General features: G+C 49.2%; 1 protein-coding gene across 1 annotated transcript in view; it reads right to left on the reverse strand.

Moving 5' to 3' along the window:
• Positions 1-537: 537 nt before the first annotated feature.
• Positions 538-20458, reverse strand: part of MGMT (O-6-methylguanine-DNA methyltransferase) — a 296061-nt gene continuing 276140 nt past the window's right edge. Inside the window, exons 5-6 of the mRNA XM_029060618.1 lie at positions 9609-9748; positions 538-831 (exon numbers count right to left, since the gene is read on the reverse strand). Coding sequence (XP_028916451.1) covers positions 661-831; positions 9609-9748 — 311 coding nt within the window. The 3' untranslated portion in view covers positions 538-660. The remainder of the gene's footprint in view (positions 832-9608; positions 9749-20458) is intronic.

Here is a 20458-nt window from a genome sequence, read left to right on the forward strand (position 1 = left end):
AGAGAAAACCCCACGAAAGTAGTGATAAAAATAAGATCAAAGCTCTGTCTGTCTGCAAGCTGGAGCCGCGAACGAGCCCCACCTTTAGCTCTAACAATAGCCGGGAAGAGCGGACCATTCAATAGCCATTTCCTCTGGAGGGGACTGGGAAGCCGGGGGGAGGTAGGCCCCGTTGAGTGGAGTAAAACTCCCTCTCCCCCGTTCGAACCTCGAAGGAGGCCGGAGGAGGCTGCGGGCCTCCCCTGGACTGGGAGATTCGGCCTGGACACAGAGAGAGAGACACGCACAGAGAGAGAAATGCCATGGTGCATTTCATTTTTATCTCGGTGCCAAGGAAAAGCACCGGGCCGGGTCCCCTCCCGACAGCCGGAAGCCTCCCTGGGGGTGCGGGCGGATGGACCAACGCGCCTCCCCTCTGTCGAGATGTCCCTCCCGCTCCCTCATCCCTGCCTTAATGGACGTTAAAAATAGAACAAAACTAGGGTGGACGACGGACGGGCAAAACGGGTGAGCCCAATCATGGGAGGCGGGAACGGCTCTGCTGTGAGACGTCGGCTCGGCGCCCCTCAGGACCCGGCCGGCATTTTTAATATAATCTGGCCACTGCACATTGCACTTTGGAGGCTGCGTTACGTCGCCGTGTCGCTCGGATATTGTCGCTCAGGGGTCAGGCGAGGTTGGGGCCGGGCCGCTCCCAGTCGGGCGGGAATGCTGGGTCTTGGGGCGTCTCTCGTGGGCCAGGAGCCATTCTTTGGCCGCCTTTCCTCCCCCGTAGTTCCCGATCTCGCCGCTGCTGAGAATCACTCGGTGACAGGGGATCACGATGGCGATCTGTGAAGGAGAATAAGGGTGTGAGAAGCGGCTCAGCCTAAAGGATAGAGCCCGGGCCTTGGGAGTCGGGAGGAACTGGGTTAATAATAATAATAATGACGGCATTTGTTAAGGATTTACTATATTCCAGGCACTGTCCTAAGCGCTGGGGAGCATACCACCAAATCGGGTTGGACACCGTCTCTGTCCCATGTCTTAATTCCCATTTTGCAGATGAGGGAACTGAGGCCCAGAGAAGTGAAGTGACTTGCCCAAGGTCACCCAGCAGACAATTGGCAGAGCCAGGATTAGAACCCATAATCTTTGGACTCCCAGGCCCGGGCTCTATCCACTATGCCATGTTGTTTCTAATCACCCGTCTGCTGGGTGACCAAGGGCAAGTCACTTCAATTCAGTTTAATCGTATTTATTGAGTGCTTACTGTGGGCAAAGCACTGTACTAAGCGGTTGGGAGAATACACTAAAACAATAGACAGACACATTCCCTTCCCACAATGAGCTTACAGTCTAGAGGGGGAGACGGATATGAATACAACGTCTTCAACTTCTCTGGGCCTCAGTTCCATCATCTGGAAAATGGGGGTTAAGACTGTAATCCCCACGTAGGACACGGACTGTTTCCAACCTGATTTGCTTGTATCTGAATCCTCAAGTTTCAGTCCTTGGTCCCCTTCTGTTCTCCATCTACACTCACTCCCTTGGAGAACACATTGGCTCCCACAGCTTCATCTATCGTCTCCACGTGGTTGACACCCAAAGCTACATCTCCTCCCGTGTTCTCTCCCCCTCCCTCCAGGCTCGTATCTCCTCCCGCCTTCAGGAAGTCTCCACCTGGATGTCCACCCGCCACCTAAAACTCAACCTGTCCAAGACTGAGCTCCTTATCTTCCCTCCCAAACTCTGTCCTCTCCCTGACTTTCCCATTTCCATTTCCCATTTCCATTGGAGAAGCAGCGTGGCTCAGTGGATAGAGCCTGGGCTTGGGAGTCAGAGGTCATGGGTTCGAATCCCGGCTCTGCCACTTGTCAGCTGGGTGACTGTGGGCAAGTCACTTAACTTTTCTGTGCCTCAGTTACCTCATCTGTAAAATGGGGATTAACTGTGAGCCTCACGTGGGACAACCTGATGACCCTGTATCTCCCCCAGCGCTTAGAACAGTGTTCTGCACATAGTAAGCGCTTAAAAAATACCAACATTAATATTTCCCATCGCTGTGGACGGCACCACAATCCTTCCCGTCTCAGAAGCCCGCAAACTTGGTGTCATCCTTGACTCCTCTCATTCACCCCACACAACCAATCCGTCACCAATGCCTGCCAGTTTCACCTTCACACCATCGCCAAGATCCGCCCTTTTCTCTCTATCCAAACCGTTACCACGTTAGTAAAATCTCTCATCCTATCCCACCTGGATTATTGCATCAGCCTCCTTTCTGATCTCCCTACCTCCTGTCTCTCCCTGCTTCAGTCCATATTTCACTCCGCTGCCCGGATTATCTTTCTACAGAAACGTTCGGGGCATGTCACCCCCCCCTCCTCAAAAATCTCCAGTGTCTGCCCCTACACCTCCGTATCAAACAAGAACTCCTCTCTATCGACTGTAAAGCCGTCCATCCCCGAGCCCCCTTCTACCTCACCTCCCTTCTCCCCTTCTCCATCCCAGCCCACACACTCTGCTCCACTGGTGCCATTAACCTGCTCACTGGGCCTCGTTCTCCGGTCCCGCTGTCGATCCCTGGACCTCGTCCTACCTCTGGCCTGGAATGCCCTCCCTCCTCACATCCGCCAAACTAGCACACTCCCCCAACTTCAAAGCCCTATTGAAGGCTCACCTCCTCCAAGAGGCCTTCCCAGACTAAACTCCCCTTTTCCTCAGCTCCCCCTCCCCTCCCCATCACGCTGACTCGCTCTCTTTGCTCTTGTTCCCCTTTCCCCGCCCCACAGCCCTTATGTATAAATGTCTACATCTATAATTCTATTTATTTGTATTGATGCCTATTTTCCTATTTCGACGTCTGCCTTCCCCCTTCCGGACTGTAAACCCGGTGTGGGCATGGATTGTCTCTCTTTATTGCTGAACTGTACTTTCCAAGTGCTTAGAACAGAGCTCTGCACACAGTAAATGCTTAATAAATACGACTGACTGACTGAATGAATCTACCTCAGGGCTTAGAACGGTGCCTGGCATAAAGTAAATGCTTAACAAATACCACTGAAACAAAACGAAAAAGCAATCACTCAGTTGATCGATCGTCAATCCATCGCATTCGGGGTGTGGACAGTGAGTGCGGAGCACTATACTCCGCAGAGCACTGTAGGCTGAGAGAAGCAGTGTGGCCTCGTGGATTGAGCCTGGGCCCGGCAATCAAAGGACCTGGTTCTAATCCCGGCTCTTCCGCTTGTCTGCTGGGTGAGCTTGGGCAAGTCCCTTTACTTTTCTGGGCCTCCGTTTCCTCATCTGTAAAATGGGGATTAAGACGGTGAGCCCCACGTGGGTCAGGGATCGTGTCCAACCAGATTCTTCTTCTATCTTCCGCAGCACTTAGAACAGTGCCTGGCACTTAGTAAGCGCTTAACGCATACCACAATTCTTCCTCTTCTTCATGTTGTTATTATTTCACAGCTCCTGGGAGAATAAAATGAGGGTACAGGGAACTGTCCCCTGCTCTTGAGGAGCCTTCACTCAATCAGGGGTACTTATTGGACACTTACCGTTTGCAGAGCACTGCATTAAAAGCTTGGGAGAGTAAATTCAACAGGGAATAGACACGTTCCCTGCCCATAACGAGCTTACAGTTTAGAAGGGGAGAAAGACATTAAAAGAAATTAATAATCTAACGGTGGAGACGAATGCCAAGTTATTTGCAGATAGGCAGTGGAATATAATGGAGAGACGGAGAAGTGAAGTAATAAAAACTATTATAGTAAAATTAAGCATCCTGTCATATTGTACTCTCCTGAGCACTCAAAACAGCACTCTGCACATAGTAAGTGCTCAATAAATAGCATTGATTGATTAAGCGATAACTGTGTGCCAAGCACTGGGATAGACTTAAATTAAGCTGACTGGACAGAGTCTCTGCCTGATACAAACTCAAGGGCTAGGAAGGAAAGAGAACAGGTATTGAATCCCTGGGAAAATCACTTAGCCTCTCTGTGCCTCAATTTCTTCAACTAAGTGAGTGCAAAGTGAGTGTAAAGTGAGGAGTAAATATTTGTTCTTCCTCCTCTTTAGACTGAGAGCCTCATGTGGCAGAGGGACTCTGTCAGACCTGATTATCTTGCATCTACCCCAGGACTTATCACAGTCCTCAGCACTTAGTAGGCGCTCAACAAATGCCACAGTTATTATCCCTGCTAGAAGGAGGATGCTCGGAACTGAACACTGTTGTCGGGAAGTGCCGCATCTAGGGCAAATCAGGCACATCTCTAATTTTAACACTCCGAACCTTGCTTCCATTCCGGTAATTCGGGTGGCGGCTCGCAGGCTATTAAAATAATGAACCTCGGCCAAATTTATTGGGACCCTAAGGACATTCTCGGTGGAGTGCCACCCTGCTTCCTCTCCTTTAAAGCCCGGGCTGCATAAAACGTAATTTTTATCGCTAGCCAAGGAGCTCATAATATCACCCCACCACTGAAATCTTCACGTTGGGAAATCCCATTCACTTCCGAAGGGGATTCGTCGCTTGCCCGGCTCCCGTCTCCGACTCTCTGAAACTTCCACACCCAGAGATCTGCCTTCCAGGGAAGAACGCCAAAGAGCCTCCCGTCAATAAAGGGAACCCTCTGATTCTCGAACGGCAGCTGAATATTTGCTCCAACTTTGCTTTTGTTCTTCTGGGCAGCGGCCCCACGAGGAAACAGATTGTTTTCACTTACAGCCTCATCAATACCTAAATCCTGGTGAACAAGTGACACTGAGAAGCTGGAATCAATATCTCGCCGGGCATTTTTTTCTTCTGGTCAAATGGTTCAACGCTACTGACATTCTTGACGCTCAGAACATGATGCTAAATCTTTATCAACAGCCGTCTAGGTGACTGGCAGAGGGAGGCTCGGGCCGCCATTAATGCTCATGGCGATCTGTGACTGAACGAGCTCCTCGATAATGTGTTTGCTTCGGAAAGAGGTGAGAGAGAGAACTCTCCGTCCCGGCTATCGATCGCCTCCGAAAGGCATTTAGCGGATTCGGCGTGAGGACGAGACGGGGCGGTGTTAGCCACCCGGGGGGGAGGCCGGGACCGTGAAGAGGCGACAGTCGGAGGCCACTGGACGGCAAATGCTCCTGGAAATCGTCCTGAGTGTCGGCAGACGTCGGCAGAGAGGCCGCGGAGCTGGCAGAGGTGGAAAAGGAGCCCGGCTCTCACCTGCCATCTCGCCCCTGGTGAACCCAGCCTTTTGGCTCTTCTCCTCGTCCCCCAGCTCCGACAGGCAGAGAGACAATCGAGGAGGGACTATCTATGTCTACTAACGATAATAATAATAATAATTATGGTATTTGTCAAGCGTTTACTGTGTGCCAGGCACTGTACTAAGCACTGGAGTGGAGACAAGGAAATCGGGTTGGACACAGAATCCATGTCCCCCGAGGGGCCTCACAGACTCAGTTGCCATTTTAAAGACGAGGTGACTGCCTGGAACAGAGTAAGCGTTTAACAAGTACCCCAAATACCCCCCAAATGGTCTCTGACTCTCCGGCCCGCGCTCTTTCCGCTAGACCGTGCTGCTTTCATTCTGTTACCGATTTGTACATTCCAAGTGCTTAGTAAAGTGCTCTGCATATAATAAGCGCTCAATAAAAACTATTGAATGAATAATAGTAATAATAACGGTGGTATTTGTTAAGCGCTTAGCGCTTCCTATGTGCAAAGCACTGTTCTAAGCGCCGGGGGGTTGGGGGGAATACAAGGAGATCAGGTTGTCCCACGTGGGGCTCACAGTTGTTAATCCCCATTTAACGGATGAGGGAACTGAGGCACAGAGAAGTTAAGTGACTTGCCCAAAGTCACACAGATGGCAAGCGGCGGAGCCTGGCGCTGACTGTGCGCAAAGTGCTGTACTACGTGACTTAGTGAATAGAGAACTGGCCTGAGAGTCAGAAGGTCATAGGTTCTAATCCTGCTCCTCCACTTGCCTGCTGTGTGACCTTGGGCGAGTCACTTAACTTCCCTCTCCCTCAGTTCCCTCATCTGTAAAATGGGGATTAAGACTGAGAACCCCACGTGGGACAGGGACTGTGTCCAACCCCATTTGCTTGTATCCACCCCGGAACTTAGTACGGTGCCTGGCACCTAATAAGTGCTTAACAAATACCATTATTGTTACTAATATTATTACGATTATTACTAAGCGCTCCACAACTCTTCGCTCCTGCCGACCCTTTTCCACCGGCTTGTAAAGTTGAAAGTCACGGAACGGGTTACGTAGAGCGACCCAAAGTCGAAGGGAAACTTTCCAAAAGCACATGAGAGGAATTCGACCCCACGCCCGTGTCAGTCTGCACGAGGGAAAACTGCTTTTAACTCGATGGATAATAGGGTATCCATACTAATCCCCGTTGTTTGATTTCGGTAGCGAACGATCTCGCGGATGGGAATTCGGATCCGTTATGAAGGTTCTACACGTGTTTTCATTCGATATTACCGTTTCAAACCCTTGTGGAATCTCGCGCTCTAATGTAAGCGACTGAGGTCACGTTTGGACACCGACGTTCACGGGGATTAATAGGATGGGAAGGGAGGCCGAGCGCTTGAGGAACAGCGGGTGTTTTTGAATACTCTCTCCGAATCCGCCACTAAAAATCACCACGGAATCCACGGGTCAGAAAGCCAGCCCCGCTCTACATCGCAGATGAGAAGCAGCGTGGCTCGGTGGACACAGCCCGGGCCTGGAGTCAGAAGGACCTGGGTTCTCATATATCTATATCTCTCCATTCATTCAATAGCATTTATTGAGCGCTTACTAGGTGCAGAGCACTGTACTACGTGCTTGGAATGTTCACTTCGGCAACAGATAGAGACAATCCCTGCCCACTGATGGGCTTACAGTCTTGTGTGTGTATATCTATAATTCTATTTATTTATTTGGATGCTGTTGATGTCTGTCCACTTGTTTCATTGTCTGGCTCCCCCTTCTAGACTGTGAGCCCGTTGTTGGGGAGGGATCGTCTCTATCTGTTGCCGAATTGTACTTTCCAAAGCATTTTAGTACAGTGCTCTGCACACAGTAGGCGCTCTATAAATACGATTGAATGAATGAATGAATACTTCTGGCTCTGCCACATGTCAGCCGCCGCTGCCCAGCACGGGGGAGTTTTGACTCGTGGCCGATGGCCTGCCGCTCGCTAGCCACTGGCCAAGCTAGGAACGGAGTGGACGGGCCTCTCTTTCACTCTCCCTCCCGGAGCCGAGACTGGTAGAGGACTGGAAACTCTCCAGATGCAACCCTGAGGGAGGTACTGTATTGTACTCTCCAAATAAATCCATGGCATTTACTAAGTGCTTAGTACAGTGCTCTGCACATCCCAAGCACTCAATAAATACCACTGATTGATAACACTGGTATCCACGGTCTCTGCCTTTTTTATTGGCATTTGTTAGGTACTTCCTACGTGCCAGGAACTGCACTAAGCGCTGGGCTAGATATAAGCTAATTAGGTTGGACAGAGTCCTTTTCCCCCATAGGGCTCATGGTCTTAAGAAGTGGCTCAGTGGAAAGAGCACGGGCTTGGGAGTCAGAGTTCATGAGTTCGAATCCCGGCTCTGCCTCTTGTCAGCTGTGTGACTGTGGGCGAGTCACTTCACTTCTCTGTGCCTCAGTGACCTCATCTGTAAAATGGGGATTAACTGTGAGCCTCACGGGGGACAACCCGATTACCCTGTGTCTACCCCAGCGCTTAGAACAGTGCTCGGCACATAGTAAGCGCTTAACAAATACCAACATCATCATCATCATCTTAATCCCCATTTTACAGATGAGGTCTCTGAGATGCAGAGAAGTGAAGTGACTTGCCCAAAGTCATACGGCTTATACGTGGTGGAGGCAGGATTAGAACCCATGACCTCTGACTCCCAAGCCCGGGTTCTTTCCACTAAGTCACGCTGCTTCTCTTAAGAGAGCAAGCGTAGTGGCCTAGTGGCAAGAGCCCGGGCCTGGGAGTCAGGAGATCTGGGTTCGAACCCTGGCTCTGCCACTTGTCTGCTGGGTGACTTTGCGCAAGGCAACTCCTCCGTGCCTCAGTTTCCTCTTTGTGGATTAGGGATTAAATGCCTGTTCTCCCACCCCTTTAGCCTGTGAGCCTTGGGAGGGAGAGGGGCTGGGGACGGGGTTCAATCTGAATATCTTCTATCTAACCCAGGAAGAGCACAAAGTAAGTGCTTAACCAATATTACAATCAATCAAATAATTGGTCAATCGATGATATTTACTGAGGACCTACTACATGCAGAGCACTGTACTCAGCATTTGGGAGAGCATGAACAAACAGAATTAGCAGACATAATTGCTGGATACAAGCAAATCGGGTTGGACAGAGTCTCTGTCCCACTTGGGGCTCACAGTCTCAATCCCCATTTTCCAGATGAGAGAACTGAGGCCCAGAGAAGTGAAGTGACTCGTTCAAGGTCACTCAGCAGACAAGTGGCAGACACAGGATAAGAACCCATGACCTTCTGACTCCCAGGTCCGGGCTCTACCCATTATTCCATGTTGCTTCTCATGGCATGGTTCCCTGCCCATAACGAGATTACTGGGGGCTTGCGGGGGAGAGAAGGGGCAGACATTAGTTTGAATAAATAATATATAAAATAAAAGAGAAGCAGAGTTGCTCAGTGGAAAGAGCACGGGCTTGGGAGTCAGAGGTCATGGGTTCGAATCCCAGCTCTGCCACTTGTCAGCTGTGTGACTGTGGGCAAGTCACTTAACTTCTCTGGGCCTCAGTTACCTCATCTGGAAAATGGGGATTAACTGTGAGCCTCACGGGGGACAACCTGATTACCTCGTATCTGCCCCAGTGCCTAGAACAGTGCTTGGCACATAGTAAGTGCTTAACAAATATTATTATTATTATTATCACTTCACTTCTCTTTGCCTCAGTGACTTCATCTGTAAGATGGGGATCGGTAAGACAGTGAGCCCCACGTGGGACAGGGACTGGGCCCAACTCGATTTGCCCGTATCCATCCCAGAGTTTATTCCAGTTCCTGGCACATACTAAGTGCTTAACGAATACAGTCATCGCCATCACCATTCATTCATCAATTCAATCATATCTACCGAGTGCTTTCTGTGTGCAGAGCACTGTACTGGGTGCAGGGAAGCAGAGTGGCTCAACGGAAAGAGCCTGGGCTTCAGAGTCAGAGGTCACGGGTTCGACTCCCTGCTCTGCCACATGTCAGCTGTGTGACCGTGGGCGAGTCACTTCACTTCTCTGGGCCTCAGGTCCCTCATCTGGAAAATGGGGATTAACCGCGAGCCTCACGTGGGACGACCTGATGACCCTGTATCTCCCCCAGCGCTTAGAACAGTGCTCTGCACATAGTAGCAAATGCCAACATTAGTATTACTACTAAGTGCTTAGAAAGTACAATTCAGCAACAAAAGGAGACAATCCCTGCCCCCAACGGGCTGACAGCCTAGAGGGGGAGTAGACAGACGTCAAAATCAAGGAGCTTCCAGCCTTCGAGGGCAGACAGACGGCGAGGTGGAGAGGGATCGTGGGCCCAAGCCGCCGGTCCGAGCCCCCGCCCCGTGCCCCGCCGTTCCCCGGGCCCTTACCGGATTTCCACGCATCGCTCCGCCCACGGCCCGGGCTGCCCGGTCCCGGCCTACCAGCTGTGCCAGTTGCCGGTAGGAGACGGTCTCTCCAAATTTCACCTGGTCCAGCAGTGTCAGCAGCACCCGCCTGGTGAAGGAATCTGAAATGCACAAAAGAGGCCAGTCTCTCATCGGCATCCTCGGCCTCATCATCCTCACCGCCAGCACGGCCCGGGAGTCCGAGAGACTTAATGAGAACGATAATGACGACGAAAGTAGGAACTGCGTGGCTTAGTGGAAAGAGCCCGGACTTGCGTTCTAATTCCGGCGTCGCCACTTGGCGGCTGTGCGACTTTGGGCAAGTCACTTCACTTCACGGTGCCTCGGTGACCTCTTCTGTAAAATGGGGATTAAGACTGTGAGCCCCACGTGGAACAACCTGATGACCTTGTATTTACCCCAGTGCTTAGAACGGTGCTTGGCACAGAGTAAGCGCTTAACAAATACCGTCATTATTATTATTATTCATCGTAGTATTTGTTAAGCCCTTACTCGGTGCCAGTCACCGTACTAAGTGCCGAGGTGGACACAAGCAAATCCGGTTGGACACAGTCCGTATCCCGCATGAGGCTCACAGTCTTAATCCTCATTTTACAGATGAGGGAACTGAGGCCCGGAGAAGTGAAGTGACTTCATTAGGGTCACGCAGCAGACAAGTGGCGGACTCGGGATTAGAACCCAGGACCTTCTGACTCTCCGGCCCGGGCTCTTCCCGAGTCTCACGTGGGACAACCTGATGACCCTGTATCTCCCCCAGCGCTTAGAACAGTGCTCGGCACATAGTAAGTGCTTAACAAATACCGACGTTATTATTATTATTATTATTCCCACTCAGACATGCCGCTTCTCTGAGCGAGAGACAGTCCACTCCCATCCGTAAGCTCGCTGTGGGCAGGGAGCGTATCTACCAACTCTGTTATACTGTCCTCTCTCCAGCTGCTGAATGTGGTGCTCTGAACACAGAGCACAGGCCTGGGAGTCAAAAGGTTGTGGGTTCTAATCTCGGCTCTGCCACTTGTCTTTTGCGTGACCCTGCAAAGGTCATTTCACGTCTCTGGGCCTTAGTTCTCTCATCTGTAAAAAGTCACTTCGCTTCTCTGGGCCTCAGTTCCCACATCTGTAAAATGGGAATCAGGATTGAGCGCCGTGTGGGACCGGGCCTGTGCTCAAGCCAATTATTTTGTATCTACCCCAGTGCTTAGCGCAGTGCCTGGTACACAGTAAGTGCTTAACAAATACCACTATTACAGCGTGGCTCAGTGGAAAGAGCCGGGCTTGGGAGTCAGAGGTCATAGGTTCAAATCCCGGTTCTGCTACTTGTGAGCTGTGTGACTGTGGGCAAGTTACTTAACTTCTCTGTGCCTCAGTTCCCTCATCTGTAAAACGGGGATGAAGACTGTGAGCCCCACGTGGGACAACCTGATTCCCCTGTGACTACCCCAGCTCTTAGAACAGTGCTCTGCACATAGTAAGCGCTTAGCAAATACCAACATTATTATTATTTTCTGGAGGCAGCGTGGCTTAGCGGATGGAGCCCGGGCCTGGGAGTCAGAAGGACCTGGGCTCCGCTCTGCCACTCGTCCGCTGTGTGACCCTGGGCAAGTCACTTCACTTCTCTGTGCCTCAGTTACCTCTTTTTAAAATGGGGATTAAGAGTGTGAGCCCCATATGGGACAGGGATTATGTACAAACTGATTACCTCGTGTCTATCCCAGTGCTTAGAACAGTGCTTGGCACATAGTAAGCACTGAACAAATACCACTATTATTATGGTAGCGATTAGGTGCTCAGACTATAAGTCTTCTCATTCACTCATTCGATCGATTGTATTTATTGAGCGCTTACTGTGTGTAAAGCTCCTCGACCAGAAGCTTGTTGTGGGCAGGAAATGTCTGCGTATTCCCGTGTCGTACTCTCCCAAGCGTTCAGTCTGGTGCTCCGCACACAGTAAGCGCTCAATGGAGACGACTGACCAGCTGGCTTACTGTGTGCTAAGCGCTGCATCCAGCACTGGCCCAGATACCAGATAATCAGGTCAGACACAGTCCCCATCCCAAAGGGGACTCCCAGGCAAAGCAGGAGGGAAAACAGCAGTGTGGAGTAATGGGTAGATCACGGGCCGGGTAGATCACGGGCCTGGGAGCCAGAACGTCATGGGTTCTAAACCCAGCTCCTCCGTTTGTCTGCTGTGTCACCTTGGGCAAGTCGCTTCACTTCTCCGTGCCTCAGTTCCCTCATCTGCAAAATGGGAATGAAGACTGTGAGCCCCACGTGGGACAACCTGCTTACTGTGCATCTGCCCCAGCGCTTAGAACGGTGCTTGGCACATAGTAAGCGCTTAACAAACACCATCATCATCATCATCATCATCATTATCCAACCAGGTAAAAGATTGTCTGTGTGTGTGTGTGTGTGTGTGTTTGTGGGATATGTGGATAATCTGGAAAATAGAGATTAAGGCCATGAGCCCTGTGTGGGACGGGGGTTGTGTCCAACCCCATTGGCTCGATTCCACCTCAGCCCTTAGTACAGTACCTAGCACATAGTAAGCCCTTAACAAACACCTGTTATTTTAATTATTATCGTTATCATTATTATTAAGCGCTCAATATATACAATGGATTGATTGACCGATGGAGACACACACCCCCATAACCCACAAGACTCAGGCCCAGAGATTTTCTCACCCTGTCAAAACCGGGAGGGGCCGAGGCCCAGACGCAGAGCGCCGGGAGATTTGGCTTCTTGCCGCAGCTCGGCCTTGGCCTGCTGTGTGACCTGGCCTCAGTCCCCTTTGGGTCAGGGATTGGGCCCACCATGATGAGCTTCCATCCACCCCAGCGCTTAGAAGAGCGCTCGGCAGACGGTAAGCGCGTAACAAATACCATCATCGTCGTCACCTCTCCGGGTCTCCGTTTTTGCCTCTGCCTCTAATTCCAACCTTCTCACTGTGCCTCAATCTCGCCTGCCTCGCTGCCGTCCCCGCGTCAACGTCCACCTCTGGCCCGGAACGTCCTCCCTCTTCAGGTCTGACAATGACTCCCCCTCACCTTCAAAGCCTGATTGAAGGCCCACCTCCTCCAAGAGGCCTTCCCTGACTAAGCCCCACTTTTCCTCATCTCCCACTCCCTTCCACGTCACCCTGACTTAGCTCCCTTTATTCCTCCCCGCTCCCAGCCCCACGGCACTTATATCTGTAATTTATTTATTTATCCTGATGTCTGTCTCCCTCTCTAATCTGTAAGTCCGTTGTGGGCAAGGAATGTGTCTGTTTATTGTTCTGCTGTCCTCTCCCAAGCGTTTAGTAGAGTGCTCTGCACACAGCAAGCGCCCGATAAATTCATTCAATCGCATACGAACGATCGAATGAATGAGCGAATAAAATGAGGCTAAAACGCCCTTCCTCCCTCTCTCTCAGACTGCGCGCTCCAAGTGGGACGGGGACCGAGTCCATTCAGATTGAGCTCTATCTACGCCAGCGCTCAGCACAGTGCTCGGCCCAGGGCGGACGCCCAACGCACGCCGACCACAGCGTCGTCGTCCCGACCCGAGCGGGGCCCCGGTCGGCGGAGGCTTCCGCATTAAATGGGCGCGGTAGAAATTAGAGCAGTGCTCAATTAATAAGAGGAGAAATGACTAGCTGAGTACCTATTTTCCAACCTTTCGTATTACTAGTTAATTTCCAACTTCAGCTGGGACGCAGAAGGAGCGAAGCCCTAGAGGTACACACTGGCTCTCATCCTCGCCTGCATTATAGAGCCGAGATACCCCCTCCGGCTACTGTTCAGAATTCCAGACATTAGAAAGCGTAAGGCCCGGCTGCGACCTTGGCTACGGACATCTTTAATGAATGGCGAGGGGGAGGGGGGAGAAAAGAAAATAACTTTATTCCGATTTTAATCGACTAACCGCACCGAATTGCGACCGCTCTTCCTCCCGCCAAAGAGGGGAGTGAATGAATGCCGAAAGCGTGGCCTTCTCACCCTCGGTTTTCGGGGGTGGGTGTTTGGATTCGATCCCCGTCGTCTTTACGAGGGAAATGTCCGGGACCGAGAGGCGGGATTGTGCTTTTCCGTTGCGGGAGGCGGAGAGAGTCCGTGCTTTCGAACCTACCGTCGGCGAAGTGACCCCTGCCCAGATCAGAGCGATTTCCTGTTTATTCGTAACTAGCCGCCTGACCGCTAATTACACTTCCTGCCAAACTCGTAACGAGCGACTCGATGACGGAAACGCTCACTATTACATGCGTATTAAATAATCGGCACCGCTTCTTCACTGAAAGGACTGATAATCACATCACCGAAAAAAAAAAAATCTGTTTAGTCTTTATTATAACATTAAGCAAATTAAACATCAGCATAATCCAGGTGATACTAGAGAAAGGTCATCGAAGAAATTAACTTTGTTGTTCATTAATTTACATGGATTAGTAGAGGGCAGAAAGATAGCAAATCTGCTCCAGTTTTTTATGATATAATTTCAAACTATACACCATTTGTGGCAGTAGGGTGACTTTGGGGTTAATCAGACCGATTTGTTCTTTTAATTGCTTTCTATTCAAAGAAAATTCATTAGATAATGTTCTCTTCAAAATTCATGAATCAATTTAACTGAAGAAACACATTACCAGCTTAAGGTTCATTAGCACACATGAAGTCAAGTTAGTTAGCTCATTGCTGGAAGAGTTTCCTTAGGCAAACAGATTTTGTTGACTGTGATTTCTTTAGAAAAGGTTCATTGGAAATCACACTCTTCCATATGACTAGTGTTTCTACCTCGTTTTCAAAGCCGGCTGGCTCGGCATTAACCTCGCGGACCCTGAGATTTCACCGTAACGTCGGCGGATGCCTCGAAAAGACAGCAAAGCTTAAAAACAAATATATCCCCATCCAGGTTGTGGGGTAAACGGCAGTTTCCTTGCTTAGTTCTTTGTCTTTTCACACTGTGTTTGTGTGTGTGTGTCTAGGAGAGCGAGCGAGGGGCGGAGGATGGTGGAACTTTCCACTTCTAACTTGTCCTCTCCCGAGCTCTTAGCACAGTGCTCTGCACCTAGTAAGCGCTCAATAAAGCCGACGGATCGATCGATTGTAGAACCCTCTCCCACGTGCTTAATAGGGTGCTCTGCACACAGTGAGCGCTCAACAAACACAATCGATTGCAGGGAAAACGCAGGAGAGTCTGTGCGTGAATTTATCTGGGGCACGGGGATGGTTTCTCCTAACCTCGTTTCCGAGAAATGATGTTCAAATTATTGAGTACCTTACTTCTCAAGTGGAAAAGGATTGTGTCATAAAACAATTACGCGCCCTATATGCGGATAGAGTTTATCAAACATTTTCGACACCGCTGTCAATTTTTCAGGGAAACTATTTCTCATACGGTGCCATCCGTTAGGAGATATTGCTCAAATAATGCGATATTTAGCAATCAAGCACATCATTTTAGAAATGTATTTGAAAACTCAATTTCACCCTGTAGGGAGCAAATGCATTAATTAGTTTAAGCAGCTCGAAGAGACAGCGCCAAACAGTGTTATTAAACTGACTTGGAGTGTTAGGGCCTTGAGCAGAACCCGGTTGAAATTAGATGTGTGAACCGCCACGGATTTTCAATGGAGGAGCCAGAAGTTTAGGTTGTAAAATGTCATTATGAAAGGTACTAAAATCCACACATAAAAATGAACACACATTCTGCCTAAATGGAGAAAACACGCTAGATTTTCGTGAGTTGGGGGTGGTTGCATGGTTCCCCAGAGATCGAACGGGATGGAAAAAGTCCGGCAACCCCAACTGTATTCTCCCTTTCTGGGTCCCTCCACCCCATACGGTCTAAAGTGGACAAAACAGGGAAAGAAAGATGCATAACATTTCAAGGCAAGACACGCTGCTCTCTTTTCAGCCCATGGCAGATGTTGGAAATGACACTGTGAATGAACACAACAAATGGCAACTTGTTAAAGAAACATTTGTGCGTATGTGTTGTATTTGCGTGGGTGTTTGGGAGAGAGAGAGGGTGTGGATGTGTGTGTGTAAACATAGCCAGCTCATGTGATACCAAGAGCCACACATAAGAATCCGTCAATCTACCGCATTTATTGAGCGCTTATTGTTGGCAGAGCGCCGTACTGAGCTCTTGGGAGAGTACGGTACAACGGAGTTGGTAGACGCTTTCCCTGCCCGCAAGGAATTTACAGGCTAGAGGAAGAGGCAGACAATGATATAAATAAATAAGTGATAGATGTGAACATGAGTGGTGTGGGGCTGAAGGGTGAATAAAGAGTGACGCAGAAGGGAATGGGAGAAGGGGAAAAGAGGACTGAGTCTGGGAAGGCTTCTTGGAGGAGATGGGCCATCAATTGGGCTTCGAAGGGAGGGAGGGTGATTGTCTGTCAGATATGAGGAGGGAGGGCGTTCCGGGCCGGAGGCGGGATGTGGGCAAGGGGTCGGCTGTGAAACAGATGAGTTCGAGGCACCGTCTCGTACAGCATTTAAGCTGGAAGCTCGTTGAGGGCAGGGAATATGTCTGTTATTGCTCTATTGTCCTCTCCCAAGCACTTAGTACAGTGCCCTGCACAAATGAGCACTCAATAAGATTGAACAAACAAATGAAAGGTTAGCATTAGAGGAGATAGTGTGAGGGCTGGGTTGGAGTAGGAGAGCAGTAAGGTGAGGTAGGCCGGGGTAAGGGGATGGATGGCTTTAAAGCCGATGGGGAAGAGTTTCTGATTGGCACGGAGGTGGACGGACAGTCACTGGAGGTTCTTGAGGAGTGGGAAAACATGGCCTGAATGTTTTTGTAGAAAAATGATCCGGGCAGGAGAGTGAAGTAAGGACTGGAGTGGGGAGAGACAGGAGGTAGACAGAGTTTCTGATGGTACTGATGCCTGTCTACTTGTTTTGTTTTGTTGTCTGTCTCCCCCTTCTAGACTGTGAGCCTAGTGTTGGGCAGGGATTGTCTCTCTCTGTTGCCGAACTGTACTTTCCAAGCGCTTAGTACAGAGCTCTGCACACAGTAAGTACTCAGTAAATACAATTGAATGAATGAATGAATAATCAAGGTGGGAGAGGATAAATACTTGGATTAGCATGGTAACTGTTCGGAAAGGGTGGATTTTGGCCATGTTGGTTCGTTCATTCATTCATTCATTCATTCATTCATTCAATAGTATTTATCGAGCACTTACTATGTGCAGAGAACTGTACTAAGCGCTTGGAATGGACAAATCGGCAGCAGATAGAGACAGTCCCTGCCCTTTGATGGGCTTACAGTCTCAACGAACAGGATTTGGTGACAGATTAAATATGTGGGTTGAATAAGAGAGAGAGGACTTGAGGCTAATGCCAAGGTTACAGGCTTGTGAGATGGGAAGGATGGTGGTGCCGTCAACAGTGATGGGAAAGTGAAGGGGTGGACAGGGTTTGGGTGGGAAGCTGAGGAGTTCTGGTTCGGACATGTTTAGTTTGTAGTGTCGACGGGATATCCAAGTAGAGGTGTCCTGAAGGCAGAAGGAGATGCGAGACTGTAGAGGATGAGAGAGCTCAGGGCTGGAGATGGAGTTTGGGAATCATCCCCATAGAGATGATGATTATAATAATAATAATAATAATGATGGTATTTGTTAAGCATTTACTATGTGCCAAGCCTGTTCTAAGCACTGGGGTAGATACAAGGTAATCAAGTTGTCCCACTTGGGGCTCACAGCCTTTATCCCCATGTTACAGATGAGGTAACTGAGGCACAGAGAAATTAAGTGACTTGCCCAAAGTCACACAGCTGACAAGTGGCGGAGCTTGGATTAGAACTCACAACCTCTGACTCCCAAGCCCGAGCTATTTCCACTAAGCCACACTGCTTCTAGAGATGAAGGTGAAGACATAACATTTTTATATCGACCATTAATGAGCAGCAGCATGGCCTTATGAAAAGAGAATGGGCCTAGAAGGCAGAGGACCTGGGTTCTAATTCTGGTTCAGGCACATTCTTTTCTTTTTATTTTTTTTTGCAGCTTTTGTAAAGTGCTTAGTATGTGTGAAGCACTGTCCAAAGCGCTGAGGGAGATACAAAATAATCAGGCTGAACACGGCCCTTGTCTCCCGTGGGACTCAGAGCCTAGGTAGGAGGACAAACAGGTACTGAATCCCCATTTTACGGTTGAGGAAACTGAGGCAAGGAGAAGTGAAGTGACTTGCCCAAGGTTCCACAGCAGAAAAGTGGCAGAGCAGGGTTTAGAAGCCAGATCCTTCCAACTCTCAGGTCCGTGCTCTATCCACTAGGCCATGCTGCTTCCAAATATAACTGAGTTCGCCAACTCCAACACATTCTCCCAAGTGCTTAATACAGTGCTCTTCACAGAGTGGACTGCAAGCTCCTTGAGAGCAAGGGTCGGGTCATAGTATAGTGGATAGAGCCAGGGCCTGGGAGTCAGAAGGTTACGGGTTCTAATCCCGACTCCGACACTCGTCTGCTCTGTGACCTTGGGCAAGTCACTTTACTTCTCTGGGCCTCAGTTCCCTCCTCTGTAAAATGGGGATTGAGACTGTGAGCCCTACATGGGACAGGGACTGTGTCCAACCCGATTTGCTTGTATCTACCCCAGTGTTTAGTACAGTGCCTGGAACATAGTAAGCACTTAACAAACGCCATCATCATTATTATTATTATTATTACTCTCCAGTTCTCTGCAAAGAGTGAATGCTCCATAAATCCTATCGACTCACTGAATTCAATCAGTCGTATTTCATTCAACGATATTTACTGAGTGCTCACTGTGTGCAGAGCACCGTACTAACTGTTTGGGAGAGTACGATACGACAATAAACAGACACATTTCCCGCCCACAACGAGCTTACCGTAGTTCCAGTAAAATACAAAGGAAAAAAGGGTTCTACCCTTCTGGCTGCTCCCTCTTCTCTAGTAGCTGCTGCTGCTTCTGCTGGTTCTGAGAGAATAAATATGCTTTTCTGGCCAATTAAGAACATCTCGGAAATCTGAGATCTTGCAGCGTGGTTAGCGCGTTGAGGAAAACTTTATAAATATGAATGAATACTCTGAACTTGGTCCAACTGCCATCCAATTCATTGTTATCAGTTGTGGCTTCTCTGGACATCATGAATGACTGCCCGTAGCTCACGTGTAAATAATTCATCCCCTACTTATCCATCGTTACGCATGCTATATTCAGATTATATAGAGTCAATGAAATATGTTGCTACTTAATGAAACTAATTGGATCGATTTGAACATTAGCCAGAACCTCAACCGGAGGAGTTCAAAGGCAAAGGGGTATGGGGTTCGTTAAGGTCTCCGCTAAAGGCACGGGCGACAACTTAATATTTTCATCTTGCACGCCGACCGAAAAGGGAGAACGGAGGCGTGTTTAAAATAAAAAACAGTCAAAAAATCATTTTAGTTGAAAATACTACATGGATGGAGGTGTACTTCGAGAAGCAGCACGACATTTATTATTTATAGACTGATCTATTTATTTCGATTCATGCCTGTCTCTCCCTCTAGACTGTAAGCTCATTGTGGGCGGGGAATGTGTCTGTTATATCATTATACTGAACTCTCCCAAACATTTGTATAGTGCTCTAGACACAGTAATCGCTCAATAAATTAAGATTGACTGAATCTCATGGTCAGCTTTGTCTTCTTTGAACTCGAAGGACAGATACATTACAGTTAATTCACATTAAATGATAGTAACAAAACTCGGGTGCTACTCCAATCAGAAACCTTTCCATCCCACGGCCCGGCCCCAAGAAGCTGAGTCAAGACTGGAATCCAGATCTCCTGACTCCCAGAGCCGGGCTGTGGACTTGCGACGGAGACTTAACGGAAAATATAGGTTGAACTGGTTTATATGTGGCTTCTTATAGCATTTGTCCATCAGATGGCCACGTGTCCCCCCCCCGCCCCCCCGAATGAAAATAGATGCGCATTTGGCTAAAAGGAGCATCGGTTTGCAAAGAACATTATTCAATCTAGTTAACATCTGCTCAGTAACAAGACGGTCCAGTGAAAATATCCCTCATGTCACTTTAATAGGCCTGGACAGATGAAAATACTTGATTGGATAGATGCTATTTTCAAAATTGGAAGGATATATTAAGAAGCTTCTACAACACAGTGCAGTGAAAATGGAGCTTTTTTTCAAATTTTGGCCTTCTGTGTCACTATTGATAGCAACAACATACTACTACTATTACAATTATTATTAGCACCACTATTAATAATGGCAATCATTAAGTGCTTACTCTGTGCCACGCACTGTCCTAAGTGCTGGGGTAGATACAAGATAATTAGGTTGGACACAACCTCTTTTTCTCATGAGGCACATAATCTAAGGTGGGAGGGAGAACAGGTGCTTTCACCCCCATCAATCAAACAATTGTATCTGTTGAGCCTCTACTATATCTCATCTTATGACGTCGAGTCGTTTCCGACCCATAGCGACACCACGGACACATCTCTCCTAGAACGTCCCGCTCTCCATCCGCAATCGTTCTGGAAGCAGATCCAAAGAGCGTTCTTGGGAAAAATCCAGAAGTGGTCTACCATCGCCGCCTTCCGCGCAGTAAACCTGAGTCTCCGCCCTCGACTCTCTCCGGTGCCGCTACTGCCCGGCACGGAGTTTTGCCTTGGAGCCGACGGCCCGCCGCTCGCTAGCCACTGGCCAAGCTAGGAATGGAACGGACAGGCCTCGGCTTCACTCTCCCTCTCGTAGTCGAGACTGGTAGAGGACTGGAAACTCTCCACGTATGATCCAGAGCGGGGCTCTACAGCCCCAGATTTAGCCGTTGAGAGGGTAC

Source organism: Ornithorhynchus anatinus, chromosome 3 (genome assembly GCF_004115215.2).
Source record: "Ornithorhynchus anatinus isolate Pmale09 chromosome 3, mOrnAna1.pri.v4, whole genome shotgun sequence".
Classification (NCBI taxonomy): Eukaryota; Metazoa; Chordata; class Mammalia; order Monotremata; family Ornithorhynchidae; genus Ornithorhynchus; species Ornithorhynchus anatinus.